Source organism: Mobula hypostoma, chromosome 2 (genome assembly GCF_963921235.1).
Source record: "Mobula hypostoma chromosome 2, sMobHyp1.1, whole genome shotgun sequence".
Taxonomy (NCBI): domain Eukaryota; kingdom Metazoa; phylum Chordata; class Chondrichthyes; order Myliobatiformes; family Myliobatidae; genus Mobula; species Mobula hypostoma.
This window is the reverse complement of record NC_086098.1, coordinates 116,048,638-116,074,138: the sequence shown is the minus strand read 5'-3', so window position 1 is coordinate 116,074,138 and position 25,501 is coordinate 116,048,638. Positions and strand designations below refer to the sequence as shown.

General features: G+C 43.9%; 1 protein-coding gene across 1 annotated transcript in view; it reads left to right on the top strand.

The window, feature by feature from the left end:
- LOC134357419 (dynein axonemal heavy chain 6-like) overlaps nt 1-25,501 on the top strand; it is a 495,424-nt gene that overhangs the window by 463,905 nt on the left and 6,018 nt on the right. The window contains exons 78-81 of the mRNA XM_063068992.1: nt 1,538-1,737; nt 4,670-4,833; nt 11,682-11,878; nt 24,429-24,541. Of these exons, the coding sequence (XP_062925062.1) occupies nt 1,538-1,737; nt 4,670-4,833; nt 11,682-11,878; nt 24,429-24,541 (674 nt within the window). The remainder of the gene's footprint in view (nt 1-1,537; nt 1,738-4,669; nt 4,834-11,681; nt 11,879-24,428; nt 24,542-25,501) is intronic.

Sequence of the window (25,501 nt, the reverse complement as noted above, 5' to 3'; positions counted from 1 at the left end):
ATCAAGCCCAGAAAATGAAACTGGGTTTACTATCATTAAGGAGTGGACAGAGTACAGGGAGAGTTGGTTTCCTCTGAAGCACCCAGAACATTGAGTGCTTCAACTTCATGACATAAAGTTTGAACAAAATGGGCCTCCTCTCCCACAAAATCTGTTGGAGCAGGGGATTAATTCTGACTTTCAAAGTGAGCATTGGTTGGTGTCTGGCAAGGTAAGGTATCAAAGATTGTGGCATCAAATGGAACTACTTGCGTGCGTGGTGTGCCAACAACAACCTGGCCCTTAACAGCCAGAAGACCAAGGAGATCATTGTGGACTTCAGGCATGCTAGGAGCCACACTCACATCCCCATCTACATCAACAGAGCTGTAGTGGAGCATGTATCAAGCTTTAAGTTCCTTGGTGTCCATATTTCTGAGGATCTCACCTGTTCCTGAACTCCTCCATCCTGATCAAAAAGGTGCAACAGCGCCTTTATTTCCTGTGGAGCATCAGGAAAGTTCACCTCTTTCCCAGGATACTGACGGACTTTTACCGCTGTACCATTGAGAGCATACTCACCAACTGCATCTCAGTGTGGTATGACAATTGTCCCGTATCGGACCGCAAAGCACTTCAGCGTGTGGTGAAAACTGCCCAGCAGATTATTGGCACCCAGTTGCCCACCATTGAGAACATCTACCGTAAGCACCACCTGGGCAGGGTGAAAAGCATTATCAAGGATGCATCTCACCCTAACCGTGGACTTCTTACTCTCCTCCCATCCGGTAGGCACTACAGGAGCCTCTGCTCCCACACCAGCAGGCACAGGAAGAGCTTCTTCCCTGAGGCTGTGACACTGCTGAACCTCACATCACAGTGCTAAGCAGTATTGCACCCATATTGTACTGTCTCAGTACTTTTATATTTGTGTGCTGTAGTACTTTCTTTTTATTCGCAGTTATTTTGTAAATAACACTATTCTTTGCATTTCTGGTTAGATGCTAATTGCATTTCATTGGCTTTGTATCTGTACTTGGCTCAATGACAATAAAGTTGAATCTAATCTAATCTAATAGAATAGAGCTGCAGCTCTGATAAAGTGTTAGAACAACTGACTCTAACCCAGCACCTTTAAAAGCTTCATGGGGCACTATCAGATAAACACTTACCTCAACGTCACACTGGGTGGTACACTACAAAATCCTGGGCAAAGAGGTGGAGCAAAGGAGGAGAAGGGAAATGCAGAGTAGATGAGGGAGGGAATTGCAGAATCTGGTCCAGCTGAATGCATCAGTACCAACAGGATATGCCACAGGCTTGAGCCAGAAATGATGGAACGCAGCAGAGTCAGAGGGTTGGAAGTGAAACATTGAATGGGAGGACAGGACATTAAAGGGTCTTGAAAACCAGGATTTAAAATAAAGGCATAATTTATCCAGGAGCAAGCTTTGTGATGGGTGAATAGAACTTCATCTACATTAGAAACAGGGTGGATGGGTTGAATGGCTTTCATTTACAGCCTAATTTCTTCCTGTCCTTATTTTGATTGTGCTAGGTTTACACTATGATTGCTGAGAACAGGAGCTTGCACCAGTGTATAAAGTACATGGAAACTCTACCCATCACTGACTCTGCGGATATCTTCGGCATGCACACCAATGCAGAGAGTGCTTATCTAGAGAGCCAAGCCAAGGAGTTCATGACCACCATCAAAAACATGGAACCCACGCTCAGCAGTGGAGTGCAGACTCTCAGGTTAGCCCAGCTTCACCCTCACTGGATCTCCTTCCCATCACCACCAGAGACAAATCAGTGACTGAGCAGTTACAGCCATGAGCTGGGAGCCCACTGTGCGCAGCTCACCTCATCTCATTCAGTTCAATACATTACGGAGGCTCTCATAGTGGAGTAAATCCTAACAAATTCCCCAGAGTCTCCACACTAGGAGGCCAGACAGACTGTTTGATGGCTTTGCAGAACACTACTGTTTTGTAAACAAACTTCCAATCACCATCCATTCTCCATTGTATTCCATTTCTGTTCTCACCCACCCAGTCTGCTGCATAGTGAAGCTTAATGTAAGCCCAAGGAACAAGCATTTCATCTATACATCACATACGTTCAGGCCCACTGAGCTCAACAATTGCTGTTCCCACCAAGATGTCCTCTAGGCCCATCTTTTATTTCTTTGCTTGCTCCATAGTGCCTCATTTGTCTTTCACCATCATCGTTTTGATTATTTCAGCACCCCCATAACCTACCATTTCACAGAACTTCCCTCTCGTTCTTTCCTCCGCTGCCCCCCGTTGTTGTCACTATACACTAACCACAACCCCTATGACTATTATTTGATGAATTTGTTAACAATCATTACCACTGCCCTATTGCTGATGACTAACTAATGTTCAATGGCAGCCCTTTAGAGATCATCAACCAAGGGAGAGCTACTGATTGTTAACTGGTGATCCTATTACTGATCACAGGATCCAGTATCATTGTGATTAGGTCACAGGACTAGTCAGTGCTTTGATCCAAAGACACAAGTTTTTGACCCTACAAAGGATGGTAAAAACAGCCAAGAGGAGCATTGGGGTTTTCCTCCCCTCTATTTGTGACATTTACCCAAAGTGTTAAATATAACGGGCCTGAAGCATTGTTGAGTATCCCTACCACCCATCGCACAATTGTTTTGATCCACTACTATCAGGAAGGAGGTACAGGAGCACAAAACTAGGACTGCCAGACTGGGTAACAGTTTATTCTCCCAGGCTGTGGATTAATGAATACCTTACCACCACCAAGATCTCGTCAGTAGGACAGTGAGCTGTTTACTGTTTACCTATACTATGCAATATATACACTTTGAATTACATTTTATTAACTTATTTTGTTGATATTTTGGCAATATTTTGTTTAATGTTCTGTGTGTGGTATATGTATTGTGGGTGCACTGTGGTCTAGAGGAACGTGGTTTTATTTGGTTATATGTTTGTACAATTAGATGATGATAAACTTGAACTTGAGTTCAAACCCAGCAAGAAAGATGACAATTTCCATAATGTGAGGTAAAAGTTAGCAAAACAACATATTTCACCAATGTCCTTCAAGTGTCACGTACCCCGTGATGGGTTAAAGAACCAGCAGAAATGGAAAACAGCTTGGAGTCTGGTATTGCTGTTAACTAATGCCATTTATTAGTAACTACGTAATACAGTAATATAAATTCAGATACATCAAACAGGTTAGCAATGATTATATACATATAAGTGTGGAAATATTAAAACCAAGCTTCTTCAAGCCTAGGGGTAAATAGATACAGTCTTACAGTGATGAGTATAGTTCAGTTCAGTTTGTGGTATTGAGTTGAGTAGTGATGGAGAGAGAGAGGTGTTGTGGTTGTTCGAGTAAGCCATCGATTCTTCCCATTGTCCTCCGAAGTCCTTTAGAAATCACCGAATGTGACCACAACAAGGGGACCATTTTCTGTGGTGGAGTTATCAACCCAGGCGAGGGTTGGACACTAATAACTTCCCACCAGTCACACCTTTTCCACACTGCGAGAGCCGCTGATCGATCCTCCAAAAACCCACCTTTCTGTGGGCACAAAAAAGCTCATCCAGTGTCCAAAATCATGTGTGTGTCTGTCTGTCTACCAGCTGACCTTCTATTTATCTCAGCATGCTGAACACCAGCTGTCCATCAAGTAGCTCCTCTCTTCTCTCTCTGTAGGAACTCAGAAGCTAGCGGTGTCCTTGCAGAAATTCCAAACAAACTGTGAGCAGTCTTCACATCTCTGTCTCTTAATAACAAGGTGTTTGTGCTGTACAGCTCTCTCTCTCTCTTTAAAAGCACAGTTCATAAGGGATAATTCAGGATCCCATCACACAAGGAAGGAAGTTTTCCACACTTAGAGATGAAATTTGTAAGTCGGTTTATTATTGTCACATGTACTGAGGTATCACACACAAAATGCTGGAGGAACTCAGCAGGCCAGGCAGCATCTACGAAAAAAGGTATAGTCGACGTTTCGGGCTGAGACCTTTGGCATGTCCTGCTGAAGGGTCTCGGCCCAAAACGTCAACTGTACTCTTTTCCGTAGGTGCTGCCTGGCCTGCTGAGTTCCTCCAGCATTTTGTGTATGTTGCTCAGATTTCCAGCATCTGCAGATTTTCTCTTGTTCGTGTTTGTACTGAGGTACTTTGTTTCGTACGGTATGCCATCCACACAGATTATTTCATCACATCAAAGCACTGAGATAGTTCAAGTGAAAACAAAAGCAGAATGCAAAATAATACAGAGAAAATACAGTAAGGTGCAAGGCCATTAAAGGTAGATTGTGATGTTCAGAGTCCATCTTGTTGTACGGGAGACCAATCAATACCTTAGAACAGCACATAAAAGCTATTATTGAGCCAGACGGTACATGCTTTTAGGCCTTTGTATCTTCCCAACTCCAAATCATTTCCATTCAGGGACAATTAAGTGAACCACAACATGCACTGATGTTTCCAGCCATATCTGTGCCCAATATCCCCACAATTGACCATAACCATGGCACATGAAAGACTATTGACCAGTGCTCCAGTCACTGGTCATTGCCATTAAGAGTATTTCACTAAGCAGGTGGCTTTTAGGTTGCACACACTCCAAAACAGGAAGCAGTGTTTCCAGGCTCTTTTTTTTTCAGAGAGCAGCGCAGCCAGGATGAAATAGTGCTGGAAAGAGTGGAAGGAATCCTCAGGAAGTTGCCTGAAACAGTGGAGGACGTTCATGGATTGGAAAGCAACATAACAGACCTAGCCCACTTGTTTGCATCATCCAGCTGGGCATCGCACGTGGCATCTGTCAAAGGTGAGGCTGTGCCTTGCATCCTCCACACTCTTCACCTTTACCCATAAGAAAGAGTAAGATTCTGTCAGGGCTCAACAAGTCGGGCATAGGGAGTAAGTTTCCCCAAAAGACCAGAAGTTCGAAGCAAGCAGGCAGTAAGGACAAATATGGTAAGGATAATGGTGTAAGGCAACGACCATCTCGAACATAAAACCAACCACTTAGCCAGGATATTCAATTTTGGTATTGGCATTGGCTTATTAATGTCACATGTGCTGATATACCACAAAAGAACTTAGTTTGGTTTGCCATCTGGATAGATCAAGCCATACATAAGTACATGGAAGCAGTGAAACGAAAAACAGAATGGATAATCTAGTGTTGCAGTTGCAATGCGGGTAGACATAAAGTGCAAGGGCCACAATGGAGCAGGTTGGAGATTAAGAGTTCATCTTCAGCATTTGATAACAATGGGATATAAGCTCTCCTTGAGCCTGATAAGTTGTATTCTCAAACTTCTGTATCTTCTGCCCAATGAGTGAGGGGAGGAGAGTGAATCACTGGGTTAGATTAGATTAGATTATGAGGACACACAGTTCTCTTTTATTGTCATTTAGTAATGCATGCATTAAGAAATGATACAATATTTCCTCTAGTGTGATATCACAGAAACACAAGACAGACCAAAACTGAAAAACTGACAAAAAGCACATAATTATAACATATAGTTACAACAGTGCAAGCAATACCGTAACTTGATGACGAACAGGCCATGGGCACGGTAAAAAAAAAGTTCGAAGTCTCTCAAAAGTCCCACATCTCACGCAGACGGGAGAAGGAAGAAAACTCTCCCTGCCATGCCCGACCACAGTCCAACTCTGAGTCATCCGAAAACTTCGAGCCTCTGACCAGCCCTCCAACACCGAGCACCATCTCTGCCGAGCACTTCGACCCCGGCCCTGGCCGCCAGCAGCAGGCAAAGCTGAGGATTTCGGGCCTTCCCTCCGGAAATTCTCGATTGCACAGTAGCAGCGGTAGCGAACCGGGCATTTCAGAGGTTTCTCCAGATGTTCCTCTATGCTTCTCATGGCTGTCTCCATCAAATCAGAATTGTGCATGGCCCCCTATTTAACAAATCATTTCACCGGGGAGGCTGCGTGCGCTGCGTTGCGCCGCCATCTTCTCCTCCAGAAGTTGGATAGATCTCCTCCAGGGTTGGGATGGATTCTTGGTTATGTTGGTTGCTTTCCCAAAGCAGCAGGAAGGGTAGACAGAATCAGAATCAGGTTTTTTATCACTGTCTTATATGACAAAAAATGTGTTGTTTTGTGGCAGCAGTACAATGCAAAAAAAAATTTCCATAAATTACAAAATAAATAAATAGTGCAAAGAAAGGAATAACAAGGTAGTGTTCATGGACCATTTGGCAACCTGATGGTGAAGGGGAAGAAGCTGTTCTTGAATCACTGAGTGTGAGCCTTCAGGCTTCCGTTCCTTATTGGAGTGGAGCCTTGTCTGCATGAGGGGCTGAACTGTATCCACAATTCTCTGCAGTTTCTTGTAGTCTTGGGCAAAGTTGTTGCCATACCAAGCAGTAATACTTTAAGATAGCATGCTTGAGATGGTGCATGTGTAAAAGTTGGTAAGATTCACTGGGGACATGCTGAATTTCATTGGCCCTCCAAGGAAGTAAAGGTATTGATGTGCTTTCCTGACCACAGCATCCAGGACAGTGACATATACATTTCAGAATTTGAAGCGGTCAAATATTTCCACTTCAGTACCACTGATACAGACAGGGGCAAGAGCTTTGCCCCACTTCTGAATCAATGACCAGCTTCTTCATTTAGAAATGAGTTAAGAAGTAATGTCTTCACCAGAAAACCAGTGAGCTTGTGGAATTCTCATGAGACTAAGGTCAAGTCACTGAGTATACTGAAGGAGGTTGATAGGTTTCTCAATACAATGGGCATCAAGGAGTGCGAGAAGAGGTGGGAATGTACAGCAGAGGTAGAAAATAGGCTGTGTCATTTAAATGGGAAACCCATATTTTTGGATCTTTTTCTGTGTTGCTCTGAAAGTGATTGATGCCAGTGGTGAACCGAACTCCTATACAGACAAACCCAAATACACTGACTCCTTTACTGCTGCCTCCCTCCACCTAAATCCAGGACATCCAACAATGGACTGTAGTGTCAAGGTTCTGTATTGGGCTCTGATTTGAGCCTTGCTTTTGAACAGGTCAAAAAAGAACAAAACAAAAGGTATTTCACATCCTAAGGATGTGCACCCACAAACAAGTACGCTCTGTTCTGCCCATGAGCCAGCTCAGCCACCATTGGTGCTGTCCCTCCAGTTGGTGAAGCACTGTCTCTGTTGTTCCTCCAGCAGTGTAGCAATCCTTCTGTACCGCCCCTACTGCCAATCCCTCAATACTTCCTCCACTATAGCACCATGCAGAAGAGCATTCCCATCCACAATGTAACTCCTCCTCATTTAATAGTCGGATGAAGGCACTGAAGTTTCAGCAGCTGAAAAGGTAGTTAGGAAAGTAAGTTGTGAAGAAGACATAAGGAGGCTTCTTCCTCATTACCATAAGTCCATAAGACACAGGAGCATAATCTGGCCACTTGGCCCATTGAGTCTGCTCTGCCATTCCATCATGGCTGATTTATTATCCCCTCAGCTCCATAATACCCAAAACCCTTATCCTTAATAACGGACTCCAACACCTTCCCAAGCACTGAGGTGAGGCTAAATGACGGATAATTTCCTTTCTCTCCCCCCCCCCACCCTTTGAAGGGGTAGAGTGAAATTTGTAATTTTCCAGTCCTTTAGAACCATTCCAGAATCTAATGATTCTTGAAGCTCAATACTAGTGCTTCCACAATGTCTTCAACTATCTCTTTCAGAACCCTGGGATGTAGTTTATCCGGTCCACGTAATTTATCTACCTTCAGACCTTTCAGCTTCACAACCACCTCTCCTTATTAATAGCAACTACACTCACCTCTGCCCTTTGACACTTTCAAATTTCTGGCATACTCCTAGTATCTTCCACAGTAACAAATGACATGTAATACTTACTAAGTTCATCTACTATTTCTTTGGCCTCTTTACTACCTCTCCAGTGCCATGTTCCAGTAGTCTAATATCTACGCTCTCTTCTCTTTTACTCTATATATTTGAAAAATAACTTCTGGTTCTTTGATATTATTGGCTAGCCTACCTTCAGATTTCATCTTTTCACTCCTTATGGGTTTTTTTGGTTGCCCATTGTTGGTGTTTAAGAACTTTCTAATCCTCTAGCATCCCACTACTTTGCTATATTATGTGTCCTCTCTTTTGCTTTTATGGTGTTTTTGACTTCTGTTGTCAGCCATTATTGCTTCGTCCTCCCTTTAAGACACTTCTTCATTTTTGGGATGTTTCTATCCTGAATCTTCTGAATTTCTGAAACTTCTGAAACTCCAGCCGTTGCTGTTCTGCTGTCATCCCTGCTAGTGACTCCTTCCAATCAACTTTAGCCTGCTATTCTCTCATACCTCTGTAATTCCCTTTACTCCACTGTAATAATGATGCATCTGACTTTAACTTCTCCCTCTCAAACTGCAGTGTGAATACTATAATCAACGTCTCCTAAGGATTCCTTTACCTTAAGCTCCCTAATCAATACTGGTTCATTACACAACAATACAGAATTGCCTTTTCCTTAGTGGGCTTAACCACAAGCTGCTCTAAAAAGCCATCTCGTGGGCATCTCACAAATTCCCACTTTTGGGATTCAGCACCAACTTGATTGTCCCAATACTCCTGAATATTGAAATTCCCTCATTATTGCGATATTGGCCTTATTATATACCTTTTCTATCTCCTGTTGTGATTTATATCCCATATCCTACCTAACTTTTTGGAGCCCCGTATATAATTCCCATCAGGGTATTTTTATCCTTGCAGTTTCTTAACTCTACCCACAAGGGTTCTACATCTTCCAATCCTACGTTACCATCCTCTTCTGGTTACCTGCCTGTCCTGTCGATACAAGGTTTATCCTTGGATGTTAAGCTCCCAACTATGGTCTTCTTTCAGCCATGACTCAGTGATACCCACAGCACCATCCCTACCAAACTCTAATTGCTTTAGGAGGTCACCTACCTTATTCTGATAATGTGTGCTTTTAAATATAACACCTTCAGTCCTGTATTCATCATCCTTTTCAATTTTGCCCCCATGTTATACTTTAACTCATCCTACTGACTGCAATTTTGCCCTATCATCTGCCTCTCAGGATCCCTTCAGTCTAACTACACACTGCATCAACTTGTACAGCCCCAACCTCAGCCCTTTCACTCTGGTTCCCATTCCCAACCTTCTTCAACAGCTCTAGCAAGTCTGCCCACAAGGTTATTAGACCCCTCAGGTTCAGCTGTGAACCATCCTATTTCCACCCGCCCCCCCCCAAAGGTCATACTTCCCCAGAAGAGATCCCAATGATCCAGAAATCTGAAACCCTGCCTGCCATCTGCACCACTTCCTCAGCCACTGCTTCATCTTTCCTATTGTCCTATTCCTGCCCTGACTTGCATGTGGTACTGGGAGTTATCCAGAGATTACTACCTTGGGGGTCCTGCTCTTCCAACTCTTCCCTAACTCCTTTTAGTCACTGTGTCAGACCACTTCCCTCTTTCTAACTGCAGTAGATCATTTGTACCAGTGTGCACCACAACCTCAGGCTGCTTACCCTCCCTCTTGAGGATCTCCTGCAGTCACTGAGACATTTTGACCCTAGTACCTGGAGGAGGAAGGTAGAAGGAATACAGAAGGAACCAGCAGAATGAACCCAACAATCCATTTCTCCCTCAGCTTATTGTCTTACACATATGCTCAAGAGCTGCCCTTTGGATTATTTTGCCACATAACTCTGCGAGGGGTACAGTCTGTGTAGGTTAACCCACCAATACAATATAGGAAGCTACAGCACCCATGGAAACCTATGCAGTGACAGGGAGAACATGCAAACTCCAAACAGCACAGCGACTGGGATCAAACCAGAGCTCCCGGGGCTAGGTGTCACAATGGGAGTGGACCCAAATGCAAGACACAAACACATCTTGTGAGGTTAACTTAAATTGAGTTTATTGCTCATTATAAGGAGAGCAAAGCAGAAGCAGGAATAGCATACTGGACAAGGACTCAGGCCTTGGACAAGGCTGGGACTAAGGGCCAGGGCCAGGAACTCAGTACCTGGAGCCGCCAGGGCCAGGAACTCTTCTTATTCACAGGACAGTCTCAGACACGGTACGTAAAACACTGAGCCGGGAATCCTCCTTAGACATAGGACGGAGTCGGGACTCTTCTTGACATGGGGCCAGGACCCTTCCAGGGTACAGGGCCAGGACCCCTTTTAGACGTATGACATGGATACGGAGACCACACAACGATGGACAGAACTATAGCTGGGCTGAAGTACACCCCAAGCCGCAGCGAGCTCTTGACTCACCCCAGCGGGTTAACTTTGACTGACCCACTCTGGCAAGGGAAGGCGGCTTGCTGGCACTTGCTTTGGGAGGAGACGAGGCTTGCTCCAGCCAGATGACACTGGCTCACAGTACCTTTGATAACTTTGTTAACTCTCTCCCCCGAACGGCTGAAAGCCGGAGACTATAAAGTGCCGGTTCAGCCGAGAGTAAATTGCCTCTAATCACCAAGCCCGAGGGACACGGGAAAACAGGGAACCAAAGGGAAACAGGGAGTCAACGGTCTGGATCGTAACATAAACAAAGTAAATTTAAAGGGACCCCAAACCAGACCATGACACTAGGAGGCAGAGATATTTACAAAGAGTTGTAAATAGCTCTGTGTGTGGAGCAAAGGTCAAAGAAATGGAGGATAATGTGGGGACATGTGGCATTGCATTTTACCTCAATGGATTTCTGAGCCGTAAATTGCAGAGATCTGGGGGATCCAATCACATGATTTATCCAATTTTAGTCTGAAGGTATAGCAGGTAACTACTGTGTATGAACTTTATAGTTATAAATAAAAGGTTTTACACAGAAATAAGTGACATCCATCCATTATTTGGGGCATTGTTGAGATCATATCCAGAGTATTGTTTCATCTTCTTCCCGAAAAGGGGATATAGATGCGTTCAGAGAGGGTTTCTGGGCTGATACCAGGAATGTGAGGGAAGGCTGGACAAGCTGGATTCTCGAGGAGTGACGGGGGCTTGATTGACACATATGTTCTTGAGGGTTTTTTGACAGGTGGGATGGCAACACCTCATCCCCACCCCCATCCAAACATGGTGGAATCTGATCACCAGTTCTTCTACCTAGTATTTTCAAGCTGAGCTTTCTAACAAGCTTTATGCTTCCTAACAGTAGTTCAGTGGGTATTCCCCACTAATGCCATCACTGCTCATAACCTCTGCTTGCAGGAATTTTAGAGTGATAGAGTCATACAGTGCAGAAACAGACACCTCAGCCCAACTGGTCCTTGCCAACGAAACTTCCCATCTACCGTAAGTTACTGCCATTTGCCTGTGTTTGGTCCAAATCCCAAACTTTTCCTATCTATGTATCAGTCCAAGTACCTTTGAAATGTTGTCAATGTAGCTGCTTCAACCACTTCCTCTGGTAGCTCATTCTGTATACAGACCACCCTATGGGTGAAGAAGTTGCCCCTCAGGGTCTTACTCTGAAAAAGAGGGAGAGAAACATGGCATTTTGTACAGTGGTCTGTCAGTACATACCCGGCAGCTATGTGTCACTGCCCCAAGTGGAATTACACTGTTCCCATTTTCCACTGCTTGTGAGTTCTTGTGAGTTACTGCTGCCTCAGCCACCATCTCCCTTCATCTTCACTAGGGTTTGATTGCTTGGCAAACTTGGCACTGCTGGCGGTGCTGCGGCATGAGGTCAACTGCTACAACCAGCTGCTGCAAGTAGTTAATTCCTCACTGCACTCCCTATGCCAAGGGGTGAAGGGGAAGATTATCCTGACCCCCACACTGGAGGAGATGTACAACTGCTTCCTTAGCCTCAAGATGCCCAAACTTTGGCAGGTAAGTTGGTAAATTGGTTTATTATTGTCACATGTACCAAGACACAGTGAAAAGCTTTGTTCTGCATGGCATCCATACAGATTACTTTATCACATCACTGCTCTGTGGAAAAATAATAACACAACATGTTAACAGTTACCGAGAAAGCACTGTGCAGGTAGATAAAAGGTGCAAGGTCATTGCAAGGTAAGTCAGGAGTTCACCTTGTTATACCAGGTGACTTCAACAGTCTTAAAGTAGTCTTATAACTTTCTCATAAAAGCTGTCCTTGAGTCTGGAGGCATGTGCTTTCGAACTTTTGTATCTTCTACCCGGTGAGAGGAGCAAAAGAGAGAATGCCCAGGATATGTGGGGTCCTTGATCATGTTGCCTGTTTTCCCAAGGCAACGAAAAGTATAGACAAGAGTCCATGGAGGGGAAGCTCTATTCCATGATGTGCTGAATTTTCTTGCATTCTCAGACAAACAGTTGCCATACTAAAGATTAACTTTATTTGTCACATGGACATCAAAACAAGCAGTGAAATATGTCATTTGTGTCAATGGCCAACACAGTCTGTGGATGGTTGCTGGGGGCAGTTCAGTCTGCAAGTGTCAGCATGCTTTTGGTACCAACGTAATATACCCACCACTTACTAACCTTAACTCTTACGTCTTTGGAATGTGAAAGGAAGCTGAGCATCTGGAGGAAACTCTTGTGGTCATGGAGAGAATGTACACAGGCCTTACAGACAACAGCAGAACTGAACCCGTGTTACTGATGCTGTAAACCAGGACGCTATCTGCTGCACTACCATGCTGCCCTTATCAGGTCAAATGATTCTGATAGGATTCTTTCTGTGGTGCACCAATAAAAAATGGTGAGGATCAAAGGGGCCAAGCCAAATTTCTTTAAGCTCTTGAGGGAGTATAGGAAGTGTTGTACTTTCTTGGCCATGGCAGTGTGCATGGTGGAAGGAGGAACAAAGAGCTAAGGGAGTATAAACATTATTAAGCAGGAATGAGTTCAGAAAAGGTTTACAACAATGTAGCCAATACTTGAGGGCCTAAGTTTTCGGGAGATGTTAGGTAGGCTAGCATTTTATTCCTTGAAACATAGAAGACAATTTTATAGAGATATATAATACCATGAGGTGTATAAATAGAATGAATGCACACAGATATTTTCCGAGGTAAAGGGTATGAAAAACTTTGTTGGCACCTTGGTCAGCATGGATGAGTTGGGCTGAAAGTCTTGTTTCCATTTGTATTACTGTATGACTCTGACCAAGCCAGTAACTTTACATGATGTTACAGGATCGTGTCCATGGCATTCTCAAGGGTGATTGTGAGCAGCCAGAAGTTTTGGAACATATTGGCACCAATGGCGTAGGTAGACAAGGTGAGGAAGTCCTGAAGAGAGATTTTAGGGAGCTAGGTAGAAAGCTGAGAAACAGGTCCTCCAGGGTAGTAATCGCTGGATTGCTGCCTGTGCCACATGCCAGAGAGAGTAAGAATAGGATGATTTGGCAGGTGAATGTGTGGCTGAGGAATTGGTGCAGGGGGCAGGGGTTCAGATTTATGGATCATTGGGATCTCTTCTGAGGAAGATATGACCTGTACAAAAGTGACAGGTTACACAACTTAAGGGGGTCCAATATCATTGCGGGCAGGTTGGCTGGAGTTGTTCGGGTAGGTTTAAATTAATTTGGCAGGGTGATGGGAACCACAGAGATGGTGATAAAGATGAGGTAGTTGGTTTACAAAGAAAGGCAATGTGCAGTGAGACTCCTAGCAAGGGCAATATTACAGTCAACAGGATGAGTTGCAACATAAAAGGCAGACAAAATTGAAAAAGGTGAATACAAGACTAAAGGTGTTACATTTGAAAGCGCACAATATACAGAATAAGGTCAATGAACTTGTAGCACAGTTGCAGATTGGTAAGTATGATGTAGACATCACTGAATCATGGTTGAAAGAAGATTATAGCTGGGAAAGGACAGGCAGGAAGGCAGAGGGGGTGGCTCTGTTGGTAAAAAATGAAATTAAATTATTTGAAAGAAGTGACTGAGGGTCAGAAGATGAATCATTCTGGATAGAGCTAAGGAACCACAAGGGTAAAAAGACCCTGATGGGAGTTACATACAGACTCCCAGACAGTAGTAAGGATGTGGTCTACAAGTTACAACGGGAGTTTGAAAATGCATGCCAAAAGGGCAATGTTACAATAGTCATGGGCAATTTCAATATGCAGGTAGATTGGGAAAATCAGGTTGATGCGGGATTCCAAGAGGGGGAATTTCTAGAAGGCCTATGAGGTGTTATTTAGAGCAGTTCTTGGTTGAATCTACTGGGGGATCAGCTATTCTAAGTTGGGTGTTGTGCAATGAAATGGAACTGATTAGAGAGCTTGAAGTAAAAGAACTCTTAGGGGCAAGTGATCGTAATATGATCGAGTTCACCCTGAAATTTGAGAAGGAAAAGCCTAAGTCAAATGTATCAGTATTACAGTGGAGTAAAGGGAATTACAGAGGCATGAGAGAGGAGTTGGCCAGAATAGATTGGGAAAAATCACTGGCAGGGATGATGGCAGAGCAGCAATGGCTGGAATGTCTGGAAGCAATTCGGAAGGCAGAGGATATATACATCCCAAAGAGGAAGAGGTATTCTAAAGGAAAGATGACACAACCATGGCTAACAAGGTAAGAGAAAGCCAACATAAAAGCCAAAGAGAGGGCATATAATAGAGCAAAAGTTAGTGGGAAGTTAGAGGCTTGGGAAGCTTTTAAAAACCAACAGAAGGCAACTAAAAAAAAGTCATTAAGAAAGTAAAGATAGAATGTGAAAATAAGCTAGCCAGTAATACTAAAAAAGGATGCCAACAGTTTCTTCAGATACATAAAGTGTAAAAAAGGGGTGTAACTCTCGCTTCGGCTAGCAGCTTAATATAGGGGGTGATAGCCCCTGTCCTGGCCAAACTTAAAAAAAATCTTGTTTGGGTGGATGCTGCACGATGTGTTCCCTGTTACAAATCAGTACCCCGAAATAACAAACAGTACACAATTGCAATTAAACGATTAAGCTTTATAATTCTTACTTTGACTATATGGTTATAAAGACAATGAAAACAAAAGAAAAAAGGCCCATTCTTATGAAACAGTCCACAGTGAGCTCCACAATGTTGGACCTCACTGATAAGCCGGTCTTCCACCATCAACCTCCTCCGATTGTCGCTGCTCTTCGGACCCTCTCTCCAAGTCCACTCCATCCGGTGGTCTACCAACTCCCTCCATTCACGTCTTCTCTCCTCATCTCTCCCCAGCAAAAGACTGCGAAAATTTCTCTTCCAGACTCACAAGAAAGAACGACAGCATTCCAAACCCTGTTATCTCTAGTCATAACCCAAACATTGCTGCTACAGAGAAACCACTACATTATTAGTGAAACCTTACAGCATGTTACAGAGGCAAGAGTGGATATTGGACTGCAGGAAAACGATGCTGGAGGAGTAGTAATGGGAGACAAGGAAATGGTGGATGAACTGAATAAGTACTTTGCATCAGTCTTCACTGTGGAAGACATTAGCAGTATGGAGGACGTTCCAGCTGTCGGGGGTCATGAAGTATGTGAAGTTACCATTACTAGAGAGAAGGTGCTTAGGAAACTGAAAGGTCTGAAGATAGATAAGTCACCTGGATCAGATGGTGTACAGGGTTCTGAAAGAGAAGGGCATGGAGATGTCAGTAATGATCTTTCAAGAATCACTAGATTCTGGAATGGTTCCAGAAGTCTGGAAAATTGCAAATGTCACACGACTCTTCAAGAGGGGAGAGAGACAGAAGAAAAGAAACGATAGGCCGGTTAGTCTGACCTCAGTGGCTGGGAAGATGTAGGAGTTGATTGTTAAGGATGTGGTTTCAGGTACATGGAGGGACATAATAAAATAGGCCATAGTTAGCATGGTTTCCTCAAGAGAAAATCTTGTCTGACGAATCTGTTGGGAATTTTTGAAGCAAAAATTTCTTAACAAGCAGGATAGACAAAGGAGGATGGGTTGATGTTGTGTACTTAGATTTTCAGAAGGCCTTTGACAAGGCAGCGTCATCTTCTTCTTCTTCTGACTTCTAATGGCGGTTGGCAGTCCAACTTAAAGGTGCATTACTGGCACCAACTGGACCGAAGTGTGGTGTGGAGAGTTGGGAAATAAAACCCTTACTAGTTCTTTACCAAATGAAAACTAAGTTACCCCAAAAAGCCCTATAGATTGAAAATGAGACAATATAGTAATTAAGTTAAAGTCACTCCCATAACTTAAAGCTTTTAAATGAAAACTATCAACCGTTAAAGATAGTTGTGCAGCCTGCATTTGCTTTCTTTCAACCTTAGACGCTTCACATTGTAAAAGAATATGTTCAGTTGTTTCATTACGATGACAAAACCCACACACCCCAGGGAGATACTTTCCAACAAGATATAAGGAATAATTTCGCCTAGTATGGCCAATTCTAAGGCGAGCCAATATAATTTCTTCCTTTCTTGTTTTTCCCCCTTCTCCCGTCAATCCAACAGTTTAATGTATTCTGTAAATGTGTCTTGCCTTATGCCCATTATCCCACAAGTCTCGCCATAATCCCTAGATTTCAGCCCCAGCAAACCCTCAGCTTCTGATTTGCTAAGCAGAATGTCAATATCCGCAGTTGAACTTTTGACAGCTTCTTTAGCCAATCAACTCATTCATTCCCCTCAATACTTCCTTGTGCAGGAATAAGGCATGTAAGCCAAAACCTTGAATATGAAATAAAGTTTGAAGAACTTCCAGCAGTAACTCTGACCTATTGCTAGAATGACCTGTTTTAGAACTAGTCAAAACCGAAAACAAATCTGAGCAAATTATAACTTTGCAAGGACAAATTTCCTCCACCCACTGTAAGCCCAAAATGACAGTAACCAATTCTGCTGTATATATTGATAAATGGTTAGTAAAACATTTCTTTATTATTACCTACAATCCAGACAAAAAAACAGCCACACCAACATTCCCAGATTCCCAAGAGAAAATCTGCAGATGCTGGAAATCCAAGCAACACACACAAAATGCTAGAGGAGCTCAGCAGGACAGGCAGCATCTGTGGAAAAAAGTGTAGTCAAAGTTTTGGGCAGGAAAAAAAAACATAGAGAAACTACAGCACAGAAACAGGCCTTTTGGCCCTTCTTGGCTGTACCAAACCATTTTCTGCCTAGTCCCACTGACCTGCACACGGACCATATCCCTCCATACACCTCCCATCCATGTATCTGTCCAATTTATTCTTAAATGTTAAAAAAGAACCCGCATTTACCACCTCATCTGGCAGCTCATTCCATACTCCCACGACTCTCTGTGTGAAGCCCACCCCCCCCAATGTTCCCTTTAAACTTTTCCCCTCTCACCCTTAACCCATGTCCTCTGGTTTTTTTCTCCCCTTGCCTCAGTGGAAAAAGCCTGCTTGCATTCACTCTATCTATACCCATCATAATTTTATATACCTCTATCAAATCTCCCCTCATTCTTCTACGCTCCAGGGAATAAAGTCCTAACCTATTCAACCTTTCTCTGTAACTGAGTTTCTCAAGTCCTGGCAACATCCTTGCAAACCTTCTCTGCACTCTTTCAACCTTATTTATATCCTTTCTGTAATTTGGTGACCAAAACTGAACACAATACTCCAGATTCGGTCTCACCTTATACAACCTCATCATAACATTCCAGCTCTTATACTCAATACTTTGATTAATAAAGGCCAATGTACCAAAAGCTCTCTTTACGACCCTATCTACCTGTGATGCCACTTTTAGGGAATTTTGTATCTGTATTCCGAGATCCCTCTGTTCTACTGCACTCCTCAGTGCCTTACCATTAACCCTGTATGTTCTACCTTGGTTTGTCCTTCCAACATGCAATACCTCACACTTGTCAGTATTAAACTCCATCTGCCATTTTTCAGCCCATTTTCCCAGCTGGTCCAAGTCCCTCTGCAGGCTCTGAAAACCTTCCTCACTATCTACTACACCTCCAATCTTTGTATCATCAGCAAATTTGCTGATCCAAGTTACCACATTATCATCCAGATCATTGATATAGATGACAAATAACAATGGATCCAGCACTGATCCCTGTTGCACACCACTAGTCACAGGCCTCCACTCGGAGAAGCAATTCTCTACTACCACTCTTTGGCTTCTTCCATTGAGCCAATGTCTAATCCAATTTACCACCTCTCCATGTATACCTAGCGACTGAATTTTTCTAACTAACCTCCCATGGAGGACTTTGTCAAAGGCCTTACTGAAGTCCATGTAGACAATATCCACTGCCTTCCCTTCATCCACTTTCCTGGTAACCTCCTCGAAAAACTCCAATAGATTGGTCAAACATGACCTACCACACACAAAGCCATGTTGACTCTCCCTAATAAGTCCCTGTCTATCCAAATGCTTGTAGATTCTTAGTACTCCCTCCAATAACTTACCTACTACCGACGTTAAACTTACCGGCCTATAATTTCCCGGATTACTCTTCGATCCTTTTTTAAGCAACGGAACAACATGAACCACTCTCCAATCCTCCGGCACCTCACCTGTAGACAGCGACATTTTAAGTATTTCTGCCAGGGCCCCTGCAATTTCAACACTAGTCTCCTTTAAGATCCGAGGGAATACCCTGTCAGGTTCCGGGGATTTATCCACTTTAATTTTCCTCAAGACAGCAAGCACCTCCTCCTTTTCAATCTGTACGGTTTCCATGATCTCACTACTTGTTTCCCTTAATTCCATAGACTTCATGCCAGTTTCCTTAGTAAATACAGACGCACAAAACATATTTAAGATCTCCCCCATTTCCTTGTTTCCGCACATAGCCGACCACCCTGATCTTCCTGAGGACCAATTTTATCCCTTAGAATCCTTTTGCTCTTAATATACCTGTAAAAGCTCTTTGGATTATCCTTCACTTTGACTGCCAAGGCAACCTCATGTCTTCTTTTAGCCCTCCTGATTTCTTTCTTAAGTATTTTCTTGCACTTCTTATACTCCTCAAGCATCTTATTTACTCCCTGTTTCCTATACATATCATACAACTCCCTCTTCTTCTTTATCAGAGCTGCAATATTTCTTGAGAACCAAGGTTCCTTATTCCTATTCACTTTGCCTTTAATCCTGACAGGAACATACAAACTCTGCACTCTCAAAATTTCTCCTTTGAAGGATTCCCACCTACCAATCACGCTTTGTCCCAATCCACGCTTTTTAGATCCTTTCTCATTTCTTCAAATTTGGCCTTCTTCCAGTTCAGAACCTCAACCCTAGGACCAGATCTATCCTTGTCCACGATCAAATTGAAACTAATGGTGTTATGATCACTGGAACCAAAGTGCTCCCCTACACACACTTCCGTCACTTGTCCTAACTCGTTTCCGAACAGGAGATCCAATATTGCATCCCCTCTAGTTGGTCCCTCTATATATTGATTTAGAAAACTTTCCTGAACACATTTTACAAACTCTAAACCATCTAGACCCCTAACAGTATGGGAGTCCCAATCAATATATGGAAAATTGAAATCCCCTACCACCACAACTTTATGTTTCCTGCAGTTGCCTGCTATCTCTCTGCAGATTTGCTCTTCCAATTCTCGTTGACTATTGGGTGGTCTGTAATACAATCCCACTAATGTGGCCATACCTTTCCTGTTTCTCAGCTCCACCCATAAGGACTCAGTAGACAAGCCCTCTAATCTGTCCTGCCTGAGCACTGCTGTAATATTTTCCCTAACAAGCAATGCTACTCCCCCACCTTTCATTCCTCTGCCTCTATCACATCTGAAACATCGGAACCCTGGAATATTAAGCTGCCAGTCCTGCCCCTCCTGTAGCCAAGTTTCACTAATTGCTATAACGTCATAATTCCACGTGTCAATCCACGCCCTCAACTCATCCGCCTTCCCCGCAATACTCCTAGCATTGAAATATATACATCTCAGAAGATTTTTACCACCACTCACAACCTTTCTATCAGCGGATTTGCTTGAACTTTTAACATCATTTATTTTCACCCCAGCCACACTGTCAGCTCTGGCATGCTGGTTCCCATCCCTCTGCAAATCTAGTTTAAAGCCTCCCCAACAGCACTAACAAACCTCCCTGAAAGGATATTGGTCCCCCTGTAGTTCAAGTGTAACCCGTCTCTCTTGTACAGATCCCACCTGCCCCAGAAGAGGTCCCAATGATCCTGAAATCTGAAACCCTGCCCCCTACACCAGTTCCTCAGCCACTTGTTCATCCTCCAGAGCATCCTATTCCTACCCTCACTGGCACCTAGCACAGGTAGCAATCCTGAGATTACCACCCTTGAGGACTGGAGAAAGAAAAGGATGAGGGGTAGATTTAAAAGGTGGGGAGGGGAGAGAGAAACATAAGGTGATAGGTGAAACCTGGAGGGGGAGGGATGAAGTAAAGAGCTGGGAAGTTGATTGGTGAAAGAGATACAGGGCTAGAGAAAGGGGACTTTGATAGAAGAGGACAGAAGGCCATGTAAGAAATAAAAGGGGGAGGAGCACCAGAGGGAGGTGATGGGCAGGCAAGGAGATAAAGTGAAAGAGGTAAAAGGGAACGATGAAGGAATTGGGATTGCATTACCACGTTCAAGAAATTGATGTTAATGCCATCAAGTTGGAAGCTACCCAGACAGAATATAAGGTGTTGTTCCTCCAACTTGAGTGTGGCCTCATTGTGACAGTAGAGGAGGTCATGGACTGACCTATCGGAATGGGAATGGGATGTGGAAGTAGCCACTGGCAGATCCTGCTTCTTCTGGCGGATGGAGCGTAGGTGCTCGGCGAAGCGGCCTCCCAATCTACATCGGGTCTCACGGACATACAGGCCACACCAGGATCACCAGACACAGTATATGACCCCAACAGACTCACAGTTGAAGTGTCACCTCACCTGAAGGACTGTTTGAGGCCTTGAATGGTAGGGAGGTGTAGGGCAGGTGTAGCACTTGTTCCACTTGCAAGGATAAGTGCCAAGAGGGAGAACAGTGGGGAGGGATGAATGGACAAGGGAATTGTGTTGGGAGTGATCTCTGCAGAAAGCAGAAAATGGGGGGAGGGAAAAAATGTGCTTGGTGGTGGGATCCTGTTGGAGATAGCGGAAGTTCCGGAGAATTATGTGCTGGACACAGAGGCTGGTGAGTTGGTAGGTGAGGACAAGAGGAATGCTGTTGAGGGCAGTGTTGATGGTGGAGGAGGGGAAGCCACTTTATTTGAAAAAGGAGAAAATCTCCTTTGTTCTGGAATGAAAACCTTATACTGAATGCAAATGTGGCAGAGACAGAGGAATTGAGAGAAAGGGATGGCATTTTTACAAGTTACAGGGTTGGAAGAGGTATAGTCCAGGTAGCTGTTGAGAGTCTGTGGGTTTATAAGAGACATCGGTAGATAAGCTGTCTCCAGAGATAGAGGCAGTGAGATCAAGAAAGGGGAGGGAGGTGGCAGAAATGGACCAGGTAAATCTGAGGGCAGGGTGGAAGCTGGAGGCAAAGTGGATGAAGTTGACAAACTCCACGTGGGTGCAGGAAGCAGCACCAACGCAGTCGTCGATGTAGCACAGGAAAAGTGGGAGACAAACACCTGTGTAGGCTTGTAACATAGACTGTTCCACTTAGCTGACAAAAAGGCAGGTTTAGCTGGGACCTGTGCGAGTGCCCATGAAGGAAGTGGGAGGAGCCAAAGGAGAAATTATTAAGAGTGAGGACAAGTTCCACTAGATGGAGGAGAGTGGTGGTGGAGGGAAGCTGGTTGGGTCTGGTGTCCAGAAAGGAATAGAGAGCTTTGAGGCCTTTCTGATGGGGGATGAAGGTGTAAAGAAACTGGAAATAAGATGATGGAGCCAGGGTACTTGAAATCATTGCGTATGAAGTGTCATGTATGTAGGTAGGAAGGTAGAAAGGGACTGAACTGGGTTGGCGGGGGGAATAAAACTGAGTCAAGGTATGCCGATATGGGTTCAGTCTACCTGGATAAGCGGGTTTGTAGATCTTGGATTGGAGGTAGAAATGGAAGGTGCAGTGTGTGGGAACTATGAGGTTGGTGGCAGTGGATGGGAGATCCCCAGAGCTAATCAGGTCAGGGATGGTGTGGGAAACAATGGCCTGGCACTCCTTCGAGGAATCCTGTTCGAGGGGTAAGTAAGAGGAGGTTCTTGAGAGTCGTCATTGGACTTCACCAAGGTAGAGGTCAGTCTGCCAGACTAACCCTTTGTCTGCGGGTTTGATGGTGAGGTTAGGATTAGTGCGGAGGGAGTGGAGAGCAGAGTGTTTGGAAGAGGTCAGGTTTGAATTGGAGAGAGGTGTGCTGACGGCTGATGTCCCATTGACAGTTGGCAATGAAAAGATCCTGAGCAGGCAGAAGCCGAGGGCGGGGTGTCCAGGAAGAGGAGGAGGGTTGAAGACAGGAGAAGGGATCATCAGTGCGGGGTGGAGAATCCTTGCCAAAGAAGTACGCTCAGAGATGGAGGTGGTGGAAGAAAAGCTGAGCATCATGACGGGCTAGTTAAATTATCTTTTGATCCATCAATAAAAATGTTTAACATATCACAATAATTTTCTTTAACATATTGATGAACCGACAGACTCTAAGGCATATCAGGATCCTTGGACTTCATTAAATCATGCAACCTAAAATCAACTAAAGTCATTGGAAAAAAAAACAATGTGGGGTTACTGAAAAAGCTACAGTGGGACATATTGCATAATGCAGCAAACCGATATTCCTAGCATAATAAGAACCCAGCCACCCAAAACTAAAAGTACTCTTCTTGTGATGTTCCCAACAGTCTTCCTCACACTTTTTACAAGGTGATCATTTCTCTGCCCCCTCATATTAATCCAGTACGTAAACATCAACTTCACCCTCTGCAACTGTAAGAGTAATTGTCCCATTTCAACCAGTAAAGCCAAAACGGGAGATGGCCTTACTGCACCACAACCAGTCTTGAACCACATCCAAACATGAGACTGCTTAACAATATGGTGTTACAGGAAAGATTCTGGCATGGATAAAGCAGTGGCTGATCGGCAGGAGGCAAAGGGTGGGAATAAAAGGAGCCTTTTCTGGTTGGCTGCTGGAGACAAGGGTCTGTGTTGGGACCAATTATTTTTACGTTATATGTCAATGATTTGGATGAAGGGTGTTTATGACTCTGGGCCTGTATTCACGAGAATTCAGAAAAATGAAGGGTGACCTCATTGAAACCTATTGAATGGTGGAAGAGTGATAGAGTGGATGTGGAAAGGATGCTTCCGATGGTAGGAGCACCTAAGATCAAAGGACATGTCCTCAACATAGAGGGGCATTCTTTTAGAATGGAGATAAGAACATTAGAACATAAGAAATAGGAGCAGGAGTAGGCCATCCGGCCCATTGAGCCTGCCCTGCCATTCAATAAGATCATGACTGATCTGTCCATAAACTCAGCTCCATCTACCTGCCTTTTCCTCATAACCCTTAATTCCCCTACTATGTAAAATCCTATCTAACTGTTTCTTAGATATATTTAGTGAAGAAGCCTCAACTGCTTCCCTGGGCAGAGAATTCCACAGATTCACCACTCTCTGGGAAAAACAGTTTCTCCTCATCTCTGTCCTAAATCTTCTCCCCTGAATCTTGAGGCAATGTCCCCTAGTTCTTGTCTGACCTACCAATGGAAACAACTTTCCTACTTCTATCTTATCCATCCCTTTCAAAATTTTGTATGTTTCTGTAAGATCCCCTCTCATTCTTCTGAACTCCAGACAGTATAGTCCCAGGCGACTCAGTCTCTCCTCATAGGTTAACCCCTTCATCCCTTGAATCAACCTGGTAAACCTCCTCTGCGCTGCCTCCAAAGCCAGCATATCCTTCTTCAAGTATGGAGACCAGAACTGCACACAGTACTCCAGGCCCTGTATAGTTGCAGCCTGACCTCGCTGCTCTTGAATTCAATCCCTCTAGCAATGAGGGCCAACAATGAGGAAGAATTTTTTAACTAGACAATAGTGAATCTGTGGAATCCTCTGCCACAGGCAGCTGTGGAGGCCAAGACTTTGTGTATATTTAAGGCAGAGATTGATAAATTCTTGATTGGTAAGGACATGAATAGATAAAGGGGGGAGGCAGGAGACTGGGGCTGAGAGAAAAAATGGATCAGCCATGATGAAATAGTGAAGAAGACTCAAAGGGCCAAATGGCCTAATTCTGCTCCTATATCTTATGGTCTTATGACTCATTATCCTATCAAGTCATGCTTGCTGTTGCTTTGGATAAGGACTGTGAGAACGTTTTAATGTGGTTGATGGAACAGTTAAGCTGATTACACTTTACAATGTTACGCTGTATTTTTAGCATCAGTTTTCTTGCAGCAAGAATCACAGAGAGCCAGATACTTCTTGAGTGATGGCTCCAGAAGTAACTTCATTAAAAATAGACAGGCTGATTAAAACTGTGCATGACACTTTTCAATCTGGTGTTTACCACCATGTATCCTTCCACCCAGCTCCATTCATATGACTCATGCAAGCCTCTTGGGTCATGGATTGATGACCTCGTAGATCGAGTGAACTTTTTCAGGACCTGGTCGGTGCAGTTCGTGGCAGGTGCTCAGCAGAGGTAAGATCAGTGCGAACCCGGGGTCCACCTTCAGGAAAAATCCTCAGCCCTCGGGCAGATCCACAAACTCAAATTCATAACCTGACCCCTGGGAAATTAGCTGAACTCCAGATGTCAACCACACAAAGCCAAACACTTGACACCCATTCAACCCTAGAACATAGAATATAGAGTGCAAAACAAGAACAGGCCCTTGCTGAATGAAACTAAATATCTTTGGCCTTGGTATGATCCAAATCCCTCCATTTCCTATGTGACTTCCCTAACTAACACCTCTATTATATCTGCTTTCACCACCATCCCTAGCAACACATTTCAGACACACACCGCACTACGTAAAAATAACATCTCCGTACTTCTCCTTTGAACTTTCCCCCTCTAACTTTAAATGCATGCTCTCTAGTACTTGACATTTCCTTCCTGGGACAAAGATTCTGAATGTCTACTCCATGTATGTCACACACAATTTTATAGACCTCTATCATGTATCTCCTCAGCTTGACGCTCCAGGCAGTATAATCCAAGTTTGTTCAACCTCTCCTTAGAACTGATGCCCTCTATTCCAGGCAACCTCCTGGTAAACCTCTTCTGTGTGCTTTCAAAATCCTCCACGTCCTTCCTCTATGCAGCAACCAGAACTGCCACGATACTTCATGTGCAGCCTATCCTGTGTTTTATCTTGCTGCGACATGACTTCCTTACTTTAAGCTCAGTGCCCCAACCCCAATCAATGAAGGCAAGCATGATGCCTTGTTTACCACCCTATCTAGTCATGTGACCACTTTCGGGGCGCTGTGGACTTGACCCCAAGATCCCTCTGACATCAATATTGTTAAATGTCCCCTTCCATTGCCCTTCTCACTTCAAATGCAAGTCCTCTGGTATTTGACATTTCTTTAGTTCCCTGTTGATTGAAATATATCCTGGGTGTCAATGTACTTGGTATGATTCAGATGTCTT